At 52.4% G+C, this 15,627-nt stretch overlaps 8 protein-coding genes across 8 annotated transcripts; 2 read left to right on the top strand and 6 right to left on the bottom strand.

The window, feature by feature from the left end:
* Positions 1-247: 247 nt before the first annotated feature.
* QC764_0045390 (uncharacterized protein) lies at positions 248-1,777 on the top strand. Its single transcript, XM_062940328.1, has 3 exons — positions 248-1,388; positions 1,463-1,635; positions 1,695-1,777. The coding sequence occupies exons 1-3, from the start codon at positions 577-579 to the stop codon at positions 1,724-1,726; spliced, it is 1,017 nt and encodes a 338-aa protein (XP_062803945.1). The 5' UTR covers positions 248-576; the 3' UTR covers positions 1,727-1,777.
* A 59-nt stretch (positions 1,778-1,836) lies between these two features.
* Positions 1,837-4,301, bottom strand: QC764_213470 (uncharacterized protein). The gene is made up of 3 exons (XM_062945053.1): positions 2,946-4,301; positions 2,570-2,890; positions 1,837-2,513 (listed from the first exon to the last, which is right to left on the bottom strand). Exons 1-3 carry the CDS (start codon positions 3,890-3,892, stop codon positions 1,943-1,945), a joined length of 1,839 nt encoding a protein of 612 aa, XP_062803944.1. The 5' UTR covers positions 3,893-4,301; the 3' UTR covers positions 1,837-1,942.
* A 342-nt stretch (positions 4,302-4,643) lies between these two features.
* On the top strand, positions 4,644-6,701 carry QC764_213460 (uncharacterized protein; the record flags this gene model as incomplete). The annotated part of the gene is made up of 1 exon (XM_062945052.1): positions 4,644-6,701. One exon carries the CDS (start codon positions 4,644-4,646, stop codon positions 6,699-6,701), a length of 2,058 nt encoding a protein of 685 aa, XP_062803943.1.
* A 13-nt stretch (positions 6,702-6,714) lies between these two features.
* On the bottom strand, positions 6,715-7,593 carry QC764_213450 (uncharacterized protein; the record flags this gene model as incomplete). Its single annotated transcript, XM_062945051.1, has 2 exons — positions 6,715-7,318; positions 7,376-7,593. 2 exons carry the CDS (start codon positions 7,591-7,593, stop codon positions 6,715-6,717), a joined length of 822 nt encoding a protein of 273 aa, XP_062803942.1.
* A 324-nt stretch (positions 7,594-7,917) lies between these two features.
* On the bottom strand, positions 7,918-9,338 carry QC764_213440 (uncharacterized protein; the record flags this gene model as incomplete). Its single annotated transcript, XM_062945050.1, has 2 exons — positions 8,930-9,338; positions 7,918-8,856 (listed from the first exon to the last, which is right to left on the bottom strand). Exons 1-2 carry the CDS (start codon positions 9,092-9,094, stop codon positions 7,918-7,920), a joined length of 1,104 nt encoding a protein of 367 aa, XP_062803941.1. The 5' UTR covers positions 9,095-9,338.
* A 573-nt stretch (positions 9,339-9,911) lies between these two features.
* On the bottom strand, positions 9,912-10,373 carry QC764_0045340 (uncharacterized protein; the record flags this gene model as incomplete). Its single annotated transcript, XM_062940327.1, has 1 exon — positions 9,912-10,373. One exon carries the CDS (start codon positions 10,371-10,373, stop codon positions 9,912-9,914), a length of 462 nt encoding a protein of 153 aa, XP_062803940.1.
* Positions 10,374-10,463: 90 nt separating this feature from the next.
* Positions 10,464-10,834, bottom strand: QC764_0045330 (uncharacterized protein; the record flags this gene model as incomplete). The annotated part of the gene is made up of 2 exons (XM_062940326.1): positions 10,464-10,749; positions 10,773-10,834. The coding sequence occupies 2 exons, from the start codon at positions 10,832-10,834 to the stop codon at positions 10,464-10,466; spliced, it is 348 nt and encodes a 115-aa protein (XP_062803939.1).
* Positions 10,835-13,692: 2,858 nt separating this feature from the next.
* Positions 13,693-14,520, bottom strand: QC764_213420 (uncharacterized protein; the record flags this gene model as incomplete). The annotated part of the gene is made up of 1 exon (XM_062945049.1): positions 13,693-14,520. One exon carries the CDS (start codon positions 14,518-14,520, stop codon positions 13,693-13,695), a length of 828 nt encoding a protein of 275 aa, XP_062803938.1.
* Positions 14,521-15,627: the final 1,107 nt, after the last annotated feature.

Genomic DNA, 15,627 nt, shown 5'->3' with positions numbered 1-15,627 from the left:
TCGGAGATGCAGATTAGCCACATGGCAACAATTCTAGAATGTGGCAAGGAAGTGTAGCTCATGTGCACCATATCGTATCGAGAGCGTGGACTATCACTGTTATTTACCCTCCTATTCTGCCATATTAGCAACCTGCGGCTGGCTTATTACCAAGGCGGGATCAGCAAAGAGGGGAAACTTCCCCCTTTTCCTTCCCTAAGACTTACCCCAACAGAACACACGCACCATAGTATAAGGCTTTTCATCTGCCGATCCTCCCAAGCAAGAGTCGTAGATTACCCTTGCATCGCAAATATCAAGGCTCGGGTTTATCCGAACATGCCTTTGTATCAGCAGAGGGCATTGGGGCGGCTGTAGACGGAAGGCTTTGCCATGTGGTTTGTCCTTTACCCCAAACCGGGGAATGGGACTCTTGTGTATTTAGGACGAGGTTACCTTGTTGTCTGTTCTTGCATTTGATTTTCCGGGTTGAGCGTCTTTGGAGGCTGATATCTTTTGTTGTTCCTGCTGGTGAAACTCCCATCGTTCTTCCTACCACCATCCGCCTCAGGAGCACAGGAGAAACAGACCAAGATCATGAAGTCAACCCTCCTAGCAGCGGCACTCCTTCAAGGAGCCGCCCAAGCCCAACAAATGATACGTTTCGGCTGCTCCCAGCTCGTCGTCTCCCGCCTCGACCCCCTCGTCAACCCAGGCTTGGAACAGTCTCCCCACGTCCATCAAATCGTCGGTGGTAACTCCTTCAACGCCCACATGCCCTTTGAGCAAGGCTTCGACCTCGTCAAAAACTCCACCTGCACCTCGTGCACCTTCAGCGAGGACTTTAGCAACTACTGGACCGCCGTCCTCTATTTCAAGGCCCGCAACGGCACCTACAAGCGCGTGAGGCAGTTCCCCAACGTCGGCCTCCGAACAGACGGCGGCGTGACAGTCTACTACATCCCACCGTACGACGGTAAGACAACCGTCACCGCCTTCAAGCCCGGCTTCCGCATGCTCGTCGGCGACGCCGGCCTCCGCCAGAACAGGGGCATGCAAAAGCAGCTCTGCCACCGCTGCCTCGGCGCTGGGTACGACCGAGGCGGAGCCCCCTGCACAGGAAGCGACAGCACCACCCTCCCCAACAAGTTCTGCGACGGCGGCATCAGAACCACCATCACGTTCCCCACCTGCTGGGACGGAAAGAATCTCGACGCGCCTGACCACAAGAGCCACGTGGCGTACCCCCAGACTGGATCGTTCGAGAGCACCGGCCCCTGCCCGAGCTCGCACCCGGTTAGACTGCCGCAGTTGATGTACGAGGTCATGTGGGATACCCAGGCGTTCAACGACAAGAGTCTCTGGCCCGAGGATGGGTCGCAGCCGTTTGTGTGGAGCACTGGTGACGGGTAGGTGACCTCTCTTGTTAATTAACCCCTTGATTTGTTGCCGGGCCAACCGTGACTGACCACTTGTCCCACAGGCTTGGGTACTCCCAACACGGCGATTACGTCTTTGGCTGGAAGGGAGACTCTCTGCAGCGCGCGCTCGATGCCCGTTGTTCCAATGCGGTTTGCAAGGAGCTCAAGACCCAATCGTCTGAGGAGGCGATGAGGTGCACTCAGCCACAGAATGTTCCAGAGAATGTTGATGGATGTAAGTTTGCCTCGCTGGGAGATGCTGGTGAAGATTGTGCTTGCTGACAAGTAGAAAAGGGCTGCAAAAGATTCCTGGCGATGTCATGTAGATTGTGATCGGACATGTACCTAACGAAGCGGGAAGACCGAGGTATGGGGGATAGAGATTAGATGACTGAAGTGAACAAATGCAGTCTACCTAGCGATTCGCTACTGAGATTCCGGATTGCTGTGATATCACTTCGTTCTCGGTGTCCCCTGAGTCTCGAAGCAACTGGGTTTATTCATCAAAACAATATGTACAATGACCTCGCTCATCTGCTCTATTACATCAGCTCCCTCCCTGTATAGCCCGCATCCAACTCAACCGGCGGCAGCGTGTTTTGCGATGCCCTGGGCCTTGGCCGGTGGTAGGTTGGCAGCTCCGCATAATCATGGCCCCCATCGACCTCGTGATAATGGGCAACAGGTACCTTTGTGTCCTGAAATTTGGTCGGCAGCTCCTCAACCTGGGCATCAGAGGGCATCTCTCGCACATGTGATTCCGAGGCCAGCTCCTTGCGATCAACAGCTCCGTCCACTCCCAGCTCGCCCAGGTCATCTATTTCAGTGAGCGCGTCGTGTCTACCAGCTCGTCGTCGACGCCAGAAAAGCCAACCACCAATGATGGCGGCCAGACAGATCACAGCCGCTAGTATTATTCCCACCATTGCTCCCGTACTCAAGCCGGCAGGTGCTGATATATCTGGCATCGTGGTTGTTGTTGGGCCCGACGGGGAATCTGTATTTGAATCTGACTGGGAGTCTGACGAGTCTCCACTGGTGAATAAGGCCTCGGCAGATGTTGCAAAGAGCTGCTCGACGCCTTCGGAAGACCATTGAACATCAGAAGAAGTTCTGGTTTTGAGTTAGCAACTGATCATGAATTATGTATATGAAGAGATGTTCTTTACCGCTTCTCATACCAGTCCTTGATGGCGTTTGCTGATTCATAGGCGGCGGCGTTGGAATCGTATTCCAGCTTCCATTCGATCGCTGTCATATCGAACAGAAGGAGCCCCTGAGGGATCGCATCTTGGATTCGTATTTCATTCTCTCTGCCACGACCGCCGACGCTCAAGACTTGTCGGTTGCCGACGGCGACGCATGTGTGGTAAGCTCTCCGGCCGCCTGGTGGTGTTGGGAGTTTTGTCCAGACAAATCCGGGCAGGCTGAGAACGTAAGCGTCTTCGTACACCAAGTAGTCCCGCTCATTTGAGCCACCAAAGATGAAACTGTCTCGTCAGCAATTCGTATCCAGTTATTCAGGAGAGCTATCATGCAACTTACATCTCGTGGCCCCCTTCCTTGCTGCTGAATGCTGCTGTGCAAAATCCGATTCTCGGTGAAGGAGGAATATCTCCAGTGGTAACTTGCGACCAGGTTTCTTTCGTCACGGGATCGAAAAATGTGACATTTCTCATGTCGAAAAAGTCCATCTCCCCAAGTGGTACCTCCTTGTCAGTTCTTCCCACGTGTCCTCCCATGACTATGACAATCCCATTCTCCCCAACCCCTGAAATAAACTCGGCAGACGCTCCGACAACTGGCGTGTCCCCAAATGGACTGAACTTTTGAGTACCATTCATGAGCGCCTTGCTTTCAAAGTCGAAAGTTATCATCCCAGACAGCTGGCGAGTGTTATCCCTCCCCAACTGCGTCCAAGGAGTGGCTTGTCCGCCAATGACGATTCCCATTGTGCCGGTGCTGGTGACAGCCCCAGCTTCGCCCGGGCTGATTTGATCCAAGCGCACCCCATTAGGAAGCGTTTCCACGCCCCATTCACCTCCTCCTCGGCTGTCAGCGGTGAACTTGTAGACTTCATCCGTCACCATCTCGAGCCCAAACGGCCAGTAGCCACCCCAAGCATAGAATACCCCATTCTTTGTATCGGTCCACAAGTACCATCTGTTTCTAGCCAGACTTTCAAAAGGTTTCGGGGTTGCTTTGATGGTGACTGATTCAGACTTCCACGATTCGTTCAGGGGAATTGAGAGGGTGGAGTTGACCTGGTTCTCCACTCGGCCGCGAATGGAGCTGAAGCCATCCTCGTACTGAGTGATTTGGCCGCCTTCAATGTAAACGTGATTGTTTAGTACGATAGCGCGGGCGAGGGCCCGTCTGACATAGTTCTTTGGTGAAGGAACGTCGGGAAGGGCAGCGTCCGTTGTCCCGGCGGTCAGGATTGTGGCCAACAATGATGTCAGGAGAGCGCTGGTCAGTCGGTGTGGCGCCATCGTGCTGGTCTTTTCAATCTAGATGTTTGCGTGAAAAAGACGAAAAGCATTCGACGCGATGAGAAGTTGTTGGCCTGACTTTTGATCATCAGCCCTGTGGGGGTGGTTGAGCCGCTGCCAATCTCGGTAGCGGAACAGTAGGCCAGTTACCGGCTCCATGATGAATGTGTAGTGCCTTGGCGGTTTTATTCAGGGGTATTTGAAGTCTAAAGAAGCTTCGTGGGTGGGAAGGATTTCCCCGTTCCCTGTCCCACGGGAGCCGCCCGACAAGCAACGGGAAAATCCACGGGATGGGCACACCGACGTCGAGGGGCAGGATGGCGTGAGGAACTGTTGATCAAACACATGTCATGTCCTCGCTATGAAGATATGCAGGCACCGAAAGCACGTCGAAGAGGTCAACAAAAAGTTGTTTGGGTTGCATGGCCGCTCGCTTGTTGCTAGGAAATTCGTCGCTGCCAGAGCAGCTCTCATTGGCGGGCGGCAACTCCAACCCACGCCGCCAACTTGCCTGTCTAAGAGTCGTCGTGATGAGTTGTGGCTTGGGACAGGAGGTGACTGTGCTGCGTGCCGCACTGGTTTTGTTCAGCCTCAGCGCTTAGCTTCTTGGTTCGGGACTACTTCTATCTGCAGTTTCTGTCTTGGGCGTGTGTTTACTTTCCATAACACTTTTCCTCTTTTTTCTTTGCCTTTTTCGTTTTCTTTTCATCTTGATGCCCTCCTGCTATTGAATCAGTGGTGACTCCCCAAAATGAGACTTCTCAACACTACAACCCTCAAACTTGAGCAGTTCCTCAACAACATGCCCCAATATGCCATTCTATCACACACATGGGGAGAGCAGGAGGTCACCTTCAATGACATCTCGAGCTCTGCGCGAACATCGCTCAAGGGCTGGCAAAAGGTCAAGAACTGTTGCGAACTCGCACGATCCCAGGGATGGCAGTACGTCTGGATCGACACGTGTTGCATCAACAAGGCCGACAGCTATGAATTTGGAGAGGCCATCAACTCCATGTTCCGCTGGTATGAAGAGGCTCAGATCTGTTACGCCTTTCTGGAGGATGTCCCTCCACATTATTGCAGTGATGGAAAGTCACGGCCTCGCAATTCCGAGGTGGTCCAAAGTCGCTGGTTCACGAGGGGATGGACTCTACAGGAGCTGCTTGCTCCGTCATTCTTGGCTTTTGTCGACTCAGATTGGAACATCGTTGGCTCCAGGGAAACGTGCACACTTGCAGTAGCATATGCAACCACGATCGAACAAAAGGATATCCAGAATTTTAGGTCGTGTTCCATAGCAACAGAGCTCTCGTGGGCTTCTGAACGCCAGACAACAAAGATCGAGGACAGGGCTTACAGTATGATGGGTCTCCTAGGCGTTCACATGCCCCTCCTCTATGGTGAAGGCAAGAATGCGTTTGTTCGCCTCCAGCACGAGCTGATACGTCTGTTCAACGATGAAACGGTTCTTCTCTGGACTACCCGAAAAGGGTCAGTATTCTCCACCAATGCATACTCATTTGCTGAACGCATGAGGGGACGAGGCCGATATCCTGAGTGGATGGTACGGGAGAGCTTGTTTGCAGAATCTCCCGAAGCATTTTCTGAATCCAACGGGCTAGCAGTCATTCGTTTTGATAAAGGGCCCAGGAATGTCGGCATTTCCAATGGCGGCATCAGCCTCAAAGTTGAACTCTTTCAACGATTCGAAGACGAAGGTTCAAAATATCAGCAACGGCTTTCGAATTCACGGACCCCGGCTCTCTACGCGATCAAATTAAACTGCGCGCGGACCAGCGAGCCAGACGACCCGATGATCTTGCCCTTGGCCGCCACCAGCATTGGACATCCCGTCTACGAGGTACTGAGAACTGGATCCCTATATTCGTGGCAGGAGTTCATGGACACCACCGGATTGCTTAGAGGAAAATGGCAAAGCTTGGGCCGGCATAGTATTACCCTCACTCACCCCAAGCCCTCGGCCCTCATCAATCCATCAACCACTCTACTTACGGTTCACGCCAAAAGCTCGCGCTTGGCATCCTTGCTCTTGCGGAAATCATCCGGATACAGGCCAGATAAAGACGGTCACCAACAGTGGTCTTTTGTGGCACCTAGGGCCATTTCCAGCAGCTCCGATGCAGGACTCCTCGGTTTCGCAGACATGGACTATTTCGGGACCATCATGCTCAAAGACGGAGGAGCTTTAATGACCAACGGGACGTTATACATTCAAATTCTGGGTGTCACCGGGGCCAGTTCTTCGCCCATCTTCTACCTGTTGGTGGTCTATATTTGTCCGCCATTCCCCCGCTTCGGCATCTGGCTCATTGACTGGAAACTTCCTCGACCAGAGCGGTGGGTGGATATTTTGAACCAAAGTAATGGACCAAAACCGGGAAGTAGTATTGACGGAGATGCACCAGGACCAGAACATCTTCTCAAGTTCTTGAACAAAGATATTCATACAGGCTTTGACTTGGACTCTGAGGTCGATTATCCTCATACGGCGCCGTTCGGAGACAACTTGCTGGTGCAGGTGACGGCTAAACCAACACCCCTCTCTCCCAACAGCCCTCCAAGACTAGAAGGCCAACCGTTCAGCGATGATCCCGCGCAAGACACGGTGGCAAACTGTTGGTTAAGGCGGGCAACAGCAGATGAATTAACAATCTCCAGACACGTCCAGCTGGAAATCTCATTGGTGGAAAAGGAGCTACTGGAAAACAACCACCCAGACGAAATAGAATGGAAATACATGGGGGAGATGGAGGATGATGATGACCCTTGCGACTTGGACGACTAAATGCCCCACAACCTCAAAACCTCAACCCAGCCCCCCTCATAGCCCTCACAAACCCTTCCCACGCCCCCTTCCTCGGCCCCTCTACCGCCTCCAACCTCTCCCTCAACACACTATGCACAATCTCCTCTTTTTCCTCCTCCCCCACCAAGTCCACCCACGTCTCCTCGATATACCTCTCCAGCTCAATCCCGGGCTGATCCTGCCCCGCCTCTACCAAGTCCTTTTGCTGGGGATGCAACTCTGTCTGCACGGCCGGCGGCATGATCTCAATTACCTTGATGTGGTGGGTATGAGGTGATTCCGGACCGGAAAGCTGGCACCGGAGTGACCAAGCCAGACTGTGCACGGCGGCTTTGGTGGCGGAGTAATTTGCGCATCGGGGCAGGGGGAGGACAGCGAGACCTGAGGAGACAAGAACAATGGACGTCGGGGATGGGGCGAGCGAGATCAGGTGCGGGAGAAAAAGGGAGACCATGTGGAGGGGGGATAGATAATTGGTGGTGAGCTCTGCTGAGACGGACGACAAGGAGATGGTGCACGGGGACGTGAAGTCGAGGGACCGCTGGAAGCCGGCGTTGAGAATGATGGAGTCGAGACGGGGGTACTTGGATGTGATCCTAAAAAAAGATCACGGTCAACGAATAGGCTAACACGAAAGGATTGATGTAGCTTACTGCTCAACCCACGCGGGCATGGCGTCCAAGTCTGACACATCAAATGGCTCAACAGCGACTTTCTTGCTGCCATGTTTCTCAACCAGGGCTTCAAGACGATCTTTGCGACGGCCAATTGCAATGACAAAAATGCCCGCAGATATCATGCGCTCGGCCAGTGCAAGACCGATGCCTGATGTTGCTCCTGTGATAAGCACCGTCTTGAATGGGAACGGCATAGTGAGGTTAAAGTGGTGATTGTTCTACGTGGTTGATTAATGACTTTCAATAAGGATATTTTGGTTTCTTGGGTAAGAGAGAAAATTGCAATTTTTTGTGGTATCGAATGATCTCAAATCAAAGATCAGTCAATGAGAAAGCAACTCATCGTGACATGAAAGGAGGGGTTGTGCCTCTCGGCAATAATTCCCATGGTCTCCACCCTCGACCGCAAGCTTCCATTCCAATTCCATCCTGCTTTGGGGTTACACTACCTCACCCACCCGGCTTTGTTTCCCGCTCCGCATTACCCTGAAACACAATTCCATACCTATCATTGCTCACTATACCATATTGTCGCCATGGACACCGTTCTGAGGAATATTCGTTCCGGTAGTCGCCCCGATAGGAGCCGCATGGTGGTGAGCAGCCGTCCCATCATGATGACCAGTCAGGCCGTGCTTCTCTCCCCAAGCGCCCCGTCTCGTAAACGTTCCCACGTCCAAGTATTGCTGGCCGCCATGTCCAAAGGTAAAAGACGTTGTGCGGTTCAACGGGACGTGGTTCCACCTCCAGTCCCAAATCGAGGCATACGTCATCCGGTAAGCGCTGAAAGCAAAAACAGTTCCAATAACAGCGCCGGCGAAAACGTCGTACCAGTTGTGGTACTCGTCGATAGTAAGCGCGCCTCCGATCAAGCAGGCCCCGAGGACAGGTGCGTACAGAACGACCAGCTTCCACATGGCAGGGTGATAATCCGAGAATACTTTCAGCTTGCCGTTCAGGTAGAGACTGAGGAAGATCAGGCCTGCAAAGGCGGCAGTGGTGTGCCCGCTGGGCATACTTTCCAGCGAGTCGTTGATCTCATCTTCATCGCCGGTGCAGATTTGCTTGGTATAGTAGATGCCTGTGTATCCCCGTCCATTGTACCCAGCTCCCTGGACACCGGCCGCATTAGAAGCCAGAGACAAATCCGGTTGGCAAACGGCAAGGAAGTGAGGGCGAAGGCCACCGATGAGCCACTTGATGAAAACTTGGAACACGGCGGCGGTGATTAGGCTGTACAGCAAGCCAATGACTGCGTTGTTGAAGTCCCAAAACGATCGGATTCGGATCTGCATGACCAGCATGATGACAATGGGAATGACAGAAGCCAGAAACGCAGCGAGCCAGATCGGAATGATCTCCTTGCGAAGAGGGTAGCCGAACTCGGGGTAGACGATCTCGCCGTCGGCAAACGTGACGGGGAACGAACGGGTCGGGGCTGGTTTCGCGTGATAAACCTGAGTGAGTCCTCTGTCAGTAACTAGACCCAAACGTCAGGAGCTCAGCAGGAGCCCAGAGAAGAATCCTTACACCCAGACCAACGGCGCCAAGGGCAGCCATGGTCAAGATATCCAGCCATGTCGCCTTGAACCACTGACCGACACTCGGTCGAGAAGACGCCGAGTGCAAGTCGCTATGGGTGTGATGGTTCGCATCCGAGGCCGGGACCGGCTTGCGATTGAGGAAGTTGCCCATGTTTATTATCGCAGAACTTGGAGTGATGGCGAGTGATGGGAACTTTTTTTCAGTCAATAGTGTCCCAGCTAACCGATGGTGTTGGTCGAATGCTGGTGTATTGAGGAGGGCACTGCGAAAGGTAGGGTGACCGGCAGCTTCCCCAAAAGATAATGTCGACAATATCTGCAGGAAGTGCAAGACTGGCCACAAACACAATGATATATCACGGAGCTCTACTTGCTCTCCTTCAGCTCATTGTGGCATTGACGTCAGTGTGCTGCTATCCCCGGGCCGTCCCCGGGCCGTCCCCGGACCTGTTGGAACGCTACGGCTAGTCGGCAGGTGCCTTGCACGACACCACAGTCGTCCCTGTCAAGTTTAAAAACGGGCGCCCACTTTCCAGGTGCCGATGCAGCCGTGCGAAATCGATAAGCGTGCGACACATGGTGAAGCATAATGTCTCCGATGTCATGTACCTCGTCAGAAGCTCCAAAAAGGTGGTCGAAGCGATGACATGGCCAATGTCGACCACTGAAACCCCACAGTGGAGTTTGGTGCAAACCTGGAAGAGAAATACCGAAGAAAAGGACAGCAGAGGGCATGTGCATTTGTGGATGGAAACATGACCGACCCATGTTTCGCGACCGCGGAGATTTTGAACACACCAAAATAGGCGCGATACCACGTGAGACCCTTCATCTTTGACCTGAGTTGAAGTAAGGACATTTTGGGAATGGCCACCTACTTTGGATGACTTTCATGGCAGGTATTTTACAATTATCGGGCAGCTTATCATTCAATACCTATCCTCCTATCAAGCTCAGCGAGTGCCTAACTAAGCTTTGCTCTGAAACCAAGACAACACGTTATCGAAGCCATCAAGCGATGCTCCGCTGCCATACAGCCCGGCAAGAAATGTCGCCCGGTGGCTAGCCCTGGCGACCTGGATTGGAGGGGCATACCTGCCCCCAGCAGCAACTGTTCGCGTCACCATCGCCGGATGGACAACTTCGTCGGCAAGACCATAGTAGAAACGAATGGGGCTATCGTATTCCCAGTCTATGGCTGCATTTCTGATCAGTTGCCGTTGCAGCGCACTGATGTGATCGTTCGTGTAGCCTTTCCAGAAGCTATCCGCCAATAGGTTGGTACTGTTGGGAGAGTTTGAGGGATCAATGGCGCTGATGTTATATTCTTGCCAATTGCTTTCTGCTAGTTCCCGATATTGAGGCCGCACCGCCGTCTCCAGGCCTGAGAGATTGTAGTACAGCTCGTAGCTACCAAGAGCCACAATCATGCAAGGCGCAATCCAGGCAGCCAGGGGAGGGTAGCTCTCGAAACCCTCCGGCAGTGGGAAAATGACCTTCCCAGACCAATACCGCCATACTTAATCAAGATCACTGAAGGGACTGGCAACAACCGTCGCTTCAATATCGATTCCATCGAAGCGGAGAGCTTGATGCAACCATAGCGTGTTGAGGGCACCCTGGGACCAACCATGTGGGACCAGTTTCGCCGGTGTCAAACCAAGATCCTCCAGCGCGGCGAGCCGAGCGTTGAGAATATCCACACCCGTTTGCGTAGTTGCGCCCTTGACGACATAGGCCTCGCCACGCCCTTCCTGAAGTGGGCCCTTGCCGATGTAATCCGCCGCAATGCGGCAAACCCGTTCGCTGCAAATCGCTGGATATTAAACAAAGTTTCCAGGGAGTCGGCATCGTCGGTCACGTTGTAGTTTGTATCGGAGAGCTTCACCATATGGGAAGGCACCTGGTCGAAAGAGAGGATGGTTCCATGCTGCCACGACACTACAGGAATGGTATTGTAGGCTGACACCGGAACTGCCAGTAGTCCTGTCACCGCCACAGTCTCGCCTGTCTCTGGAAATGGTTGTCATCGTCGTGACGATGCGGCGTAGAACAGCATCGTTGCTTGCTCCTTGTGTTGTGGCATCGAATCCGGGTAAGATAGGGGATGTGTCAAACAGGGGAAATGACAATGCAACGGCAGAGTCTAGCCGTTGTGCAGTCACTAGAGTCTCAGCCTCTAGGTGACAGGTCGCTGGCCTTGCTGGCTGTCCCTTCCACGGGTTCGAAATCGACCCAGCCATCACCCCTGGAGTCACAGTGCTCAGACTAAAGAACCATAATGTGGGACTCAGCAAAAGACTCACACCAATATTCATTTTTTTAGCGTTCATCGTTCAAGCGTTGTGAGGTTGCGATCCTTGGTGTTGCTGGGTGTAATATAAAAGGGAAAGCAAAGCACACAGCCTGGAATGCGTGCTTGGCTATTACAACACACAAAGGACATGGGTTTCTGCCTTCCGAAAACAGAGCCATTGTTCAAAAACCACAGATATTGAAGTGGGGACCATGAGACCCTGGCATTCCGCTGTCTGTCCGCTTTGAGAAATGTTGTGCAGTGTAAGTACTGGATCGCCACGTCAGCATTTGAGAACGCCGTGAAAGACCGCAGTAATTTCTTGGCACTTTTATTGACCTAGTATCGTGAAACTTGTCTAGCCTAGTTACCTGGGCTCCTTATCCCTACTCATATAGCTACCACGAGAGGAAGTCCGAAGCTATGTCTGCGGCTTATCATCTTCTGTCTTTTCGATGCTGCTCTTTGGTGCAATGATTCAGAGCATCTTATGTTGACAAAAGTAGGGTTACTACCGGTATCTTGGTGCTTCAGATGTCGTCTATTCTTCGCTTGGCACTTGGTGGTAATCCCAACCGTCCATCCAGGTTATTGTCGAGAATACGAGGTAGCCACATACCTGCTGTTGGCTCATCTTTGCAGACTTTGTTTTCCATCATGTTATCTCCTTAGAAATACCTAATTTTCAGATGATCTCTTGATAGATGGGACCATATCATGGTCTGTGCGTTGGGATCATGGGCTTAAAACCCTCCTCCTTTCAATGTCTTCACTCTCACCATTCCTTACGACAGATCAACCATCACGTTGGCCGCCCGCGGCTTAAAGTCTTTCCCAGGACTTGTACCGCCCTTGTCTCCTTTCTTCAGAAACCAACTTCGGCACCCACATCTCGGCTACGCGTAAGTTAGGACAGACTCTCAATATCCGAGGTCGATGAATGCCTTAATTGCTGACCCTGACCTGAAAGCTCTACTAGCTTGCAGCAAAGTGACTGAGTCATGACTCTCGTCGTGGAACTTCCTTTCGAGCTCCGCAAGCTCATAGTCGGACACTTCTGTCCTTACTGTGTACTGAAGAATGACCTCGCAGACTTTTCTACTCTGCTAGCTCTGGCGTCGACCTCCAGAGCCCTAAGCCAAGTGGCAACACCTCACCTTTACCACCGACCCACCACCCAGAAGCGGTGGCTTTTCGCCCGCACGCTACTTCTTCGTCCCAATCTTGCTGACGCTGTGAAACAAATTTACCTTATCGAGAAGCAGGGCAATGGTGTGATGGTTCCATTTCCAGGATGTGTCCCGGGACCCTCCAAAATGGTACCAATTGAGCTTGCCCAATACTACCCGAACCACTTCTTTTCGCAAAGCTTCATAGGGAAGTAGCTGCACAAGCTTGACCTAACTACACTATGGGACCTGGAGTTCGATTACTATTACTGGATGGTGTACATGAAGCCCAGAGGCTCTCGTCTGAGGTATTCAGTACGGCCTTTTAGCAACAACACAAGGCTTGAGATACTGGCTTCCCTCTGTCCAAAGGTGATGGCTATCAAGGCATCTTACTGTGACCGCGACGAATCACTGCTCAGTCTGAACGCCCCATAATCTATGCAACGCCTCACCAAGATCCTGCTTGTCGGCAAGGGGGATTCCCCCAACCTTTCGCCCTGCCTTTTGGTTTCCATCTTTCCGAAAGGGGTAAAATCTCGAGAAATGCACAGTTGAGGGTCTCCGCGAACATTGGTCTGAGGCAACCTCGGGGTCCAAATCGCTGGAGGGAATCAAAGTAAAGAAGCTCGCTCGCCTTACACTTTCCAAAGCATATCTGAAGAATCGCAGCTTGCGGCCCATAATTAAGGCCTGCCCCAACCTGAAGCATTTCATATGGCGGTCGAAGTAACGAACTCACCTGCAGGTTCCACTTCGGGCTCGAAGACGTAATGCCACTACTCGACAAATTTGTACCCAACATGGTCTCTTTCAACCTGTCGCTAAACAAAGAGTTCAATGTTACGCGCTTTGGAACACCGTGGACCGAGGAAACCCTTCATGAGTTGAAGGGGGCGATGGACGAGCGTGGTATTGACTACGATTTCACTTTCAACCGCGAGGTGTTTCCCCATGAGCGGTTCGAGTAGGTAAGGTACTTCAGACTTTGCTTCACTCACTCAAGAGGTTGACCACGTTGGTCCTAGTCAGCTATGAGGCAAGGTAGTACTCGGGAATGCTTTGAGCCCCAGGGGAGGTAATCGGACACTCGCCAATAGGGATAGAATCAATGGATACGAAGATTTCGTTGCTACTGAGTGGTGCTCAGCGTGATAGGAGATAGAATTTGTGAAGCGGACTTGCCGATTTTCTCACGCCATTTATGTTCTGTCAGACTTGCCGGTTGAACTTTGTGCCTCTGAATGCCATTCCATCACCAATGTTACAGGTAGTCACCCCTTTTCAGACAAAAGTCCCATTCCTCATCACAGTCAAAGTATGCACCAGCCTCAACTTCCCCTTCTCAACCCGAAACTCATGGCTATCCGGCCTCGTCCCAAACAGCACAAACGCGTCCACTGTCCCGACTGTCTCATCAATCACATACCTCCTCTGCGTGATCGGCACCCCAGACGGAACCCCCACATTGCAGCTGTCCGTGGCGCTCCCATTGCCCGTGTACCAGCTTCCCTCCAACCTGTTGCACGGCGTACCCCAAGGCACAACAACAGTAGGGTCATTGAACAAATCCAAATACGCATCCGCCGCAGCCTGGATCGTTTCCCTAGTGTCGCGGTCCGCTTCAGGAATGGTAAACCACCAGTTATTCTCCGTCTCCCTCGCCACGTATTGATAGGTCAGCGACGCGTTAAACGCCCAGTCGCCCTCCTTTGTGACCAACGTCTCGATCTTGACGATGTTCTCCCCCGTGGCGTCAAGTCTGATCTGTGTGCCAATCACACGGGGATTGGCAGGGTCGGTGACGATGATCTCGGTGTAGGTCGCGCATTGGGTCGTGTCGAGCAGGGAGCGGTTATGGGCGATGCGGAAGGGGGTGTTGAGCACCGAGTCGCGGATGGAGATGGCGCGGAAGTCTTCGGTGTAGGAGATTTCTGGGGAGGGGGAGAGGATGGAGGGGTCGCCGATGGTTTGGGCAGAGAGGTAGGATTCTGTGTAGCGGGTGAGGAGGGCGCGGGTGCAGCCTTCTTCTTCGATGGGGTCGGCCTGTCGGGGGAGGGAGAGGGCGGTGGTGGCCCCGAGGATGAGGGAGGCGATCAGAAGGGTGAGCATTGTGATACTTTCTTTGGGCTTTCACATGCGAGGATAGAGAATGAGAAGTGAGCAAACATGTTTTTCTCTCTGGTTAACTAAATATAGCTACTTCAAGCTTGATTCATCCTCACAGTCATGGCCAACGTCAACCACGATATACCGGCATGGATCTGCGGGGAATCTCTATGGAAGATTGAGGTGGGGAGGTTATATAGATTCTAGCCGCCCTGAGCAGGTTGGTTCATCCAATGGGTGACGTCCAAAATGTCTTGTCATTCAGCCCGGAGCATATAGCCGGTAGTCACCTGGATCAATCGTCCATACAACTTTGAACATCGTGGCTTGGGTACCTGCATCCACAAATTGACCTTTTCTAGTGGTCTACTATATATCTGGTTCCCGAGGAGTTGCGGAGAACTGGAGATGGTGTTCAGATTGTTTACTTCAGTTTCAGCTAAGGGGCTTGCTAGGTGGAGATGCCAAGATTACCCCTATTTACCCCTTTTCACCATGACCAGGGGAAACGGTCCACAAACAAGACTAAATGTGAGGATTCAGCGCGTTTCCCATTAGACTGATGATTTTTTTTGGCAAAGAATATCACCATAGTATCCCCCGCTCTACTCAGAGCCAGAGGCGACCAACAAAAGTCCGGACTCTGTGGAGTGGTACGACATGTCTAAAACCGCAAAACACAACATGAATCTAGCCCTCGACGATAGTTACCACTCCTCGAGCCCATTCTATGCTGTGCGACAGAGTCAAAGACTTCTGTTTCTAAAGGAAAAACCTCTCTACCGTATCTACCCAGCGAAACAAAATCCCATGGCTGCTGCGTGCAAGGAGAAGTCGGCAGAATTTTGACATGAAGCACCAAACATGTCCACGTCATTCAGCTCCCTCACCCCATCAAGACTCCATTCGGTCCGGTAAAGTCAATCTTTCCTCTTTGCCGAGGGTCCTGCTTCACAAAATCTCGAGTATTCGATAAGGGTGTGTCGCGTTCCCTTACCATTGGCCAGCCCACAAAGTCGGGCATGAGCAAGCTGCAGTGAGACGGTCGCCTCATTCACGATCGGCGGACCTTCCTTTCCCACACAGCCACTCCCTGTGTCTTCCCAGAAT

This window comes from Podospora pseudoanserina, chromosome 2, assembly GCF_035222485.1.
Source record: "Podospora pseudoanserina strain CBS 124.78 chromosome 2, whole genome shotgun sequence".
Lineage (NCBI taxonomy): Eukaryota > Fungi > Ascomycota > Sordariomycetes > Sordariales > Podosporaceae > Podospora > Podospora pseudoanserina.
This window is presented reverse-complemented; position numbering and strand designations above follow the sequence as displayed.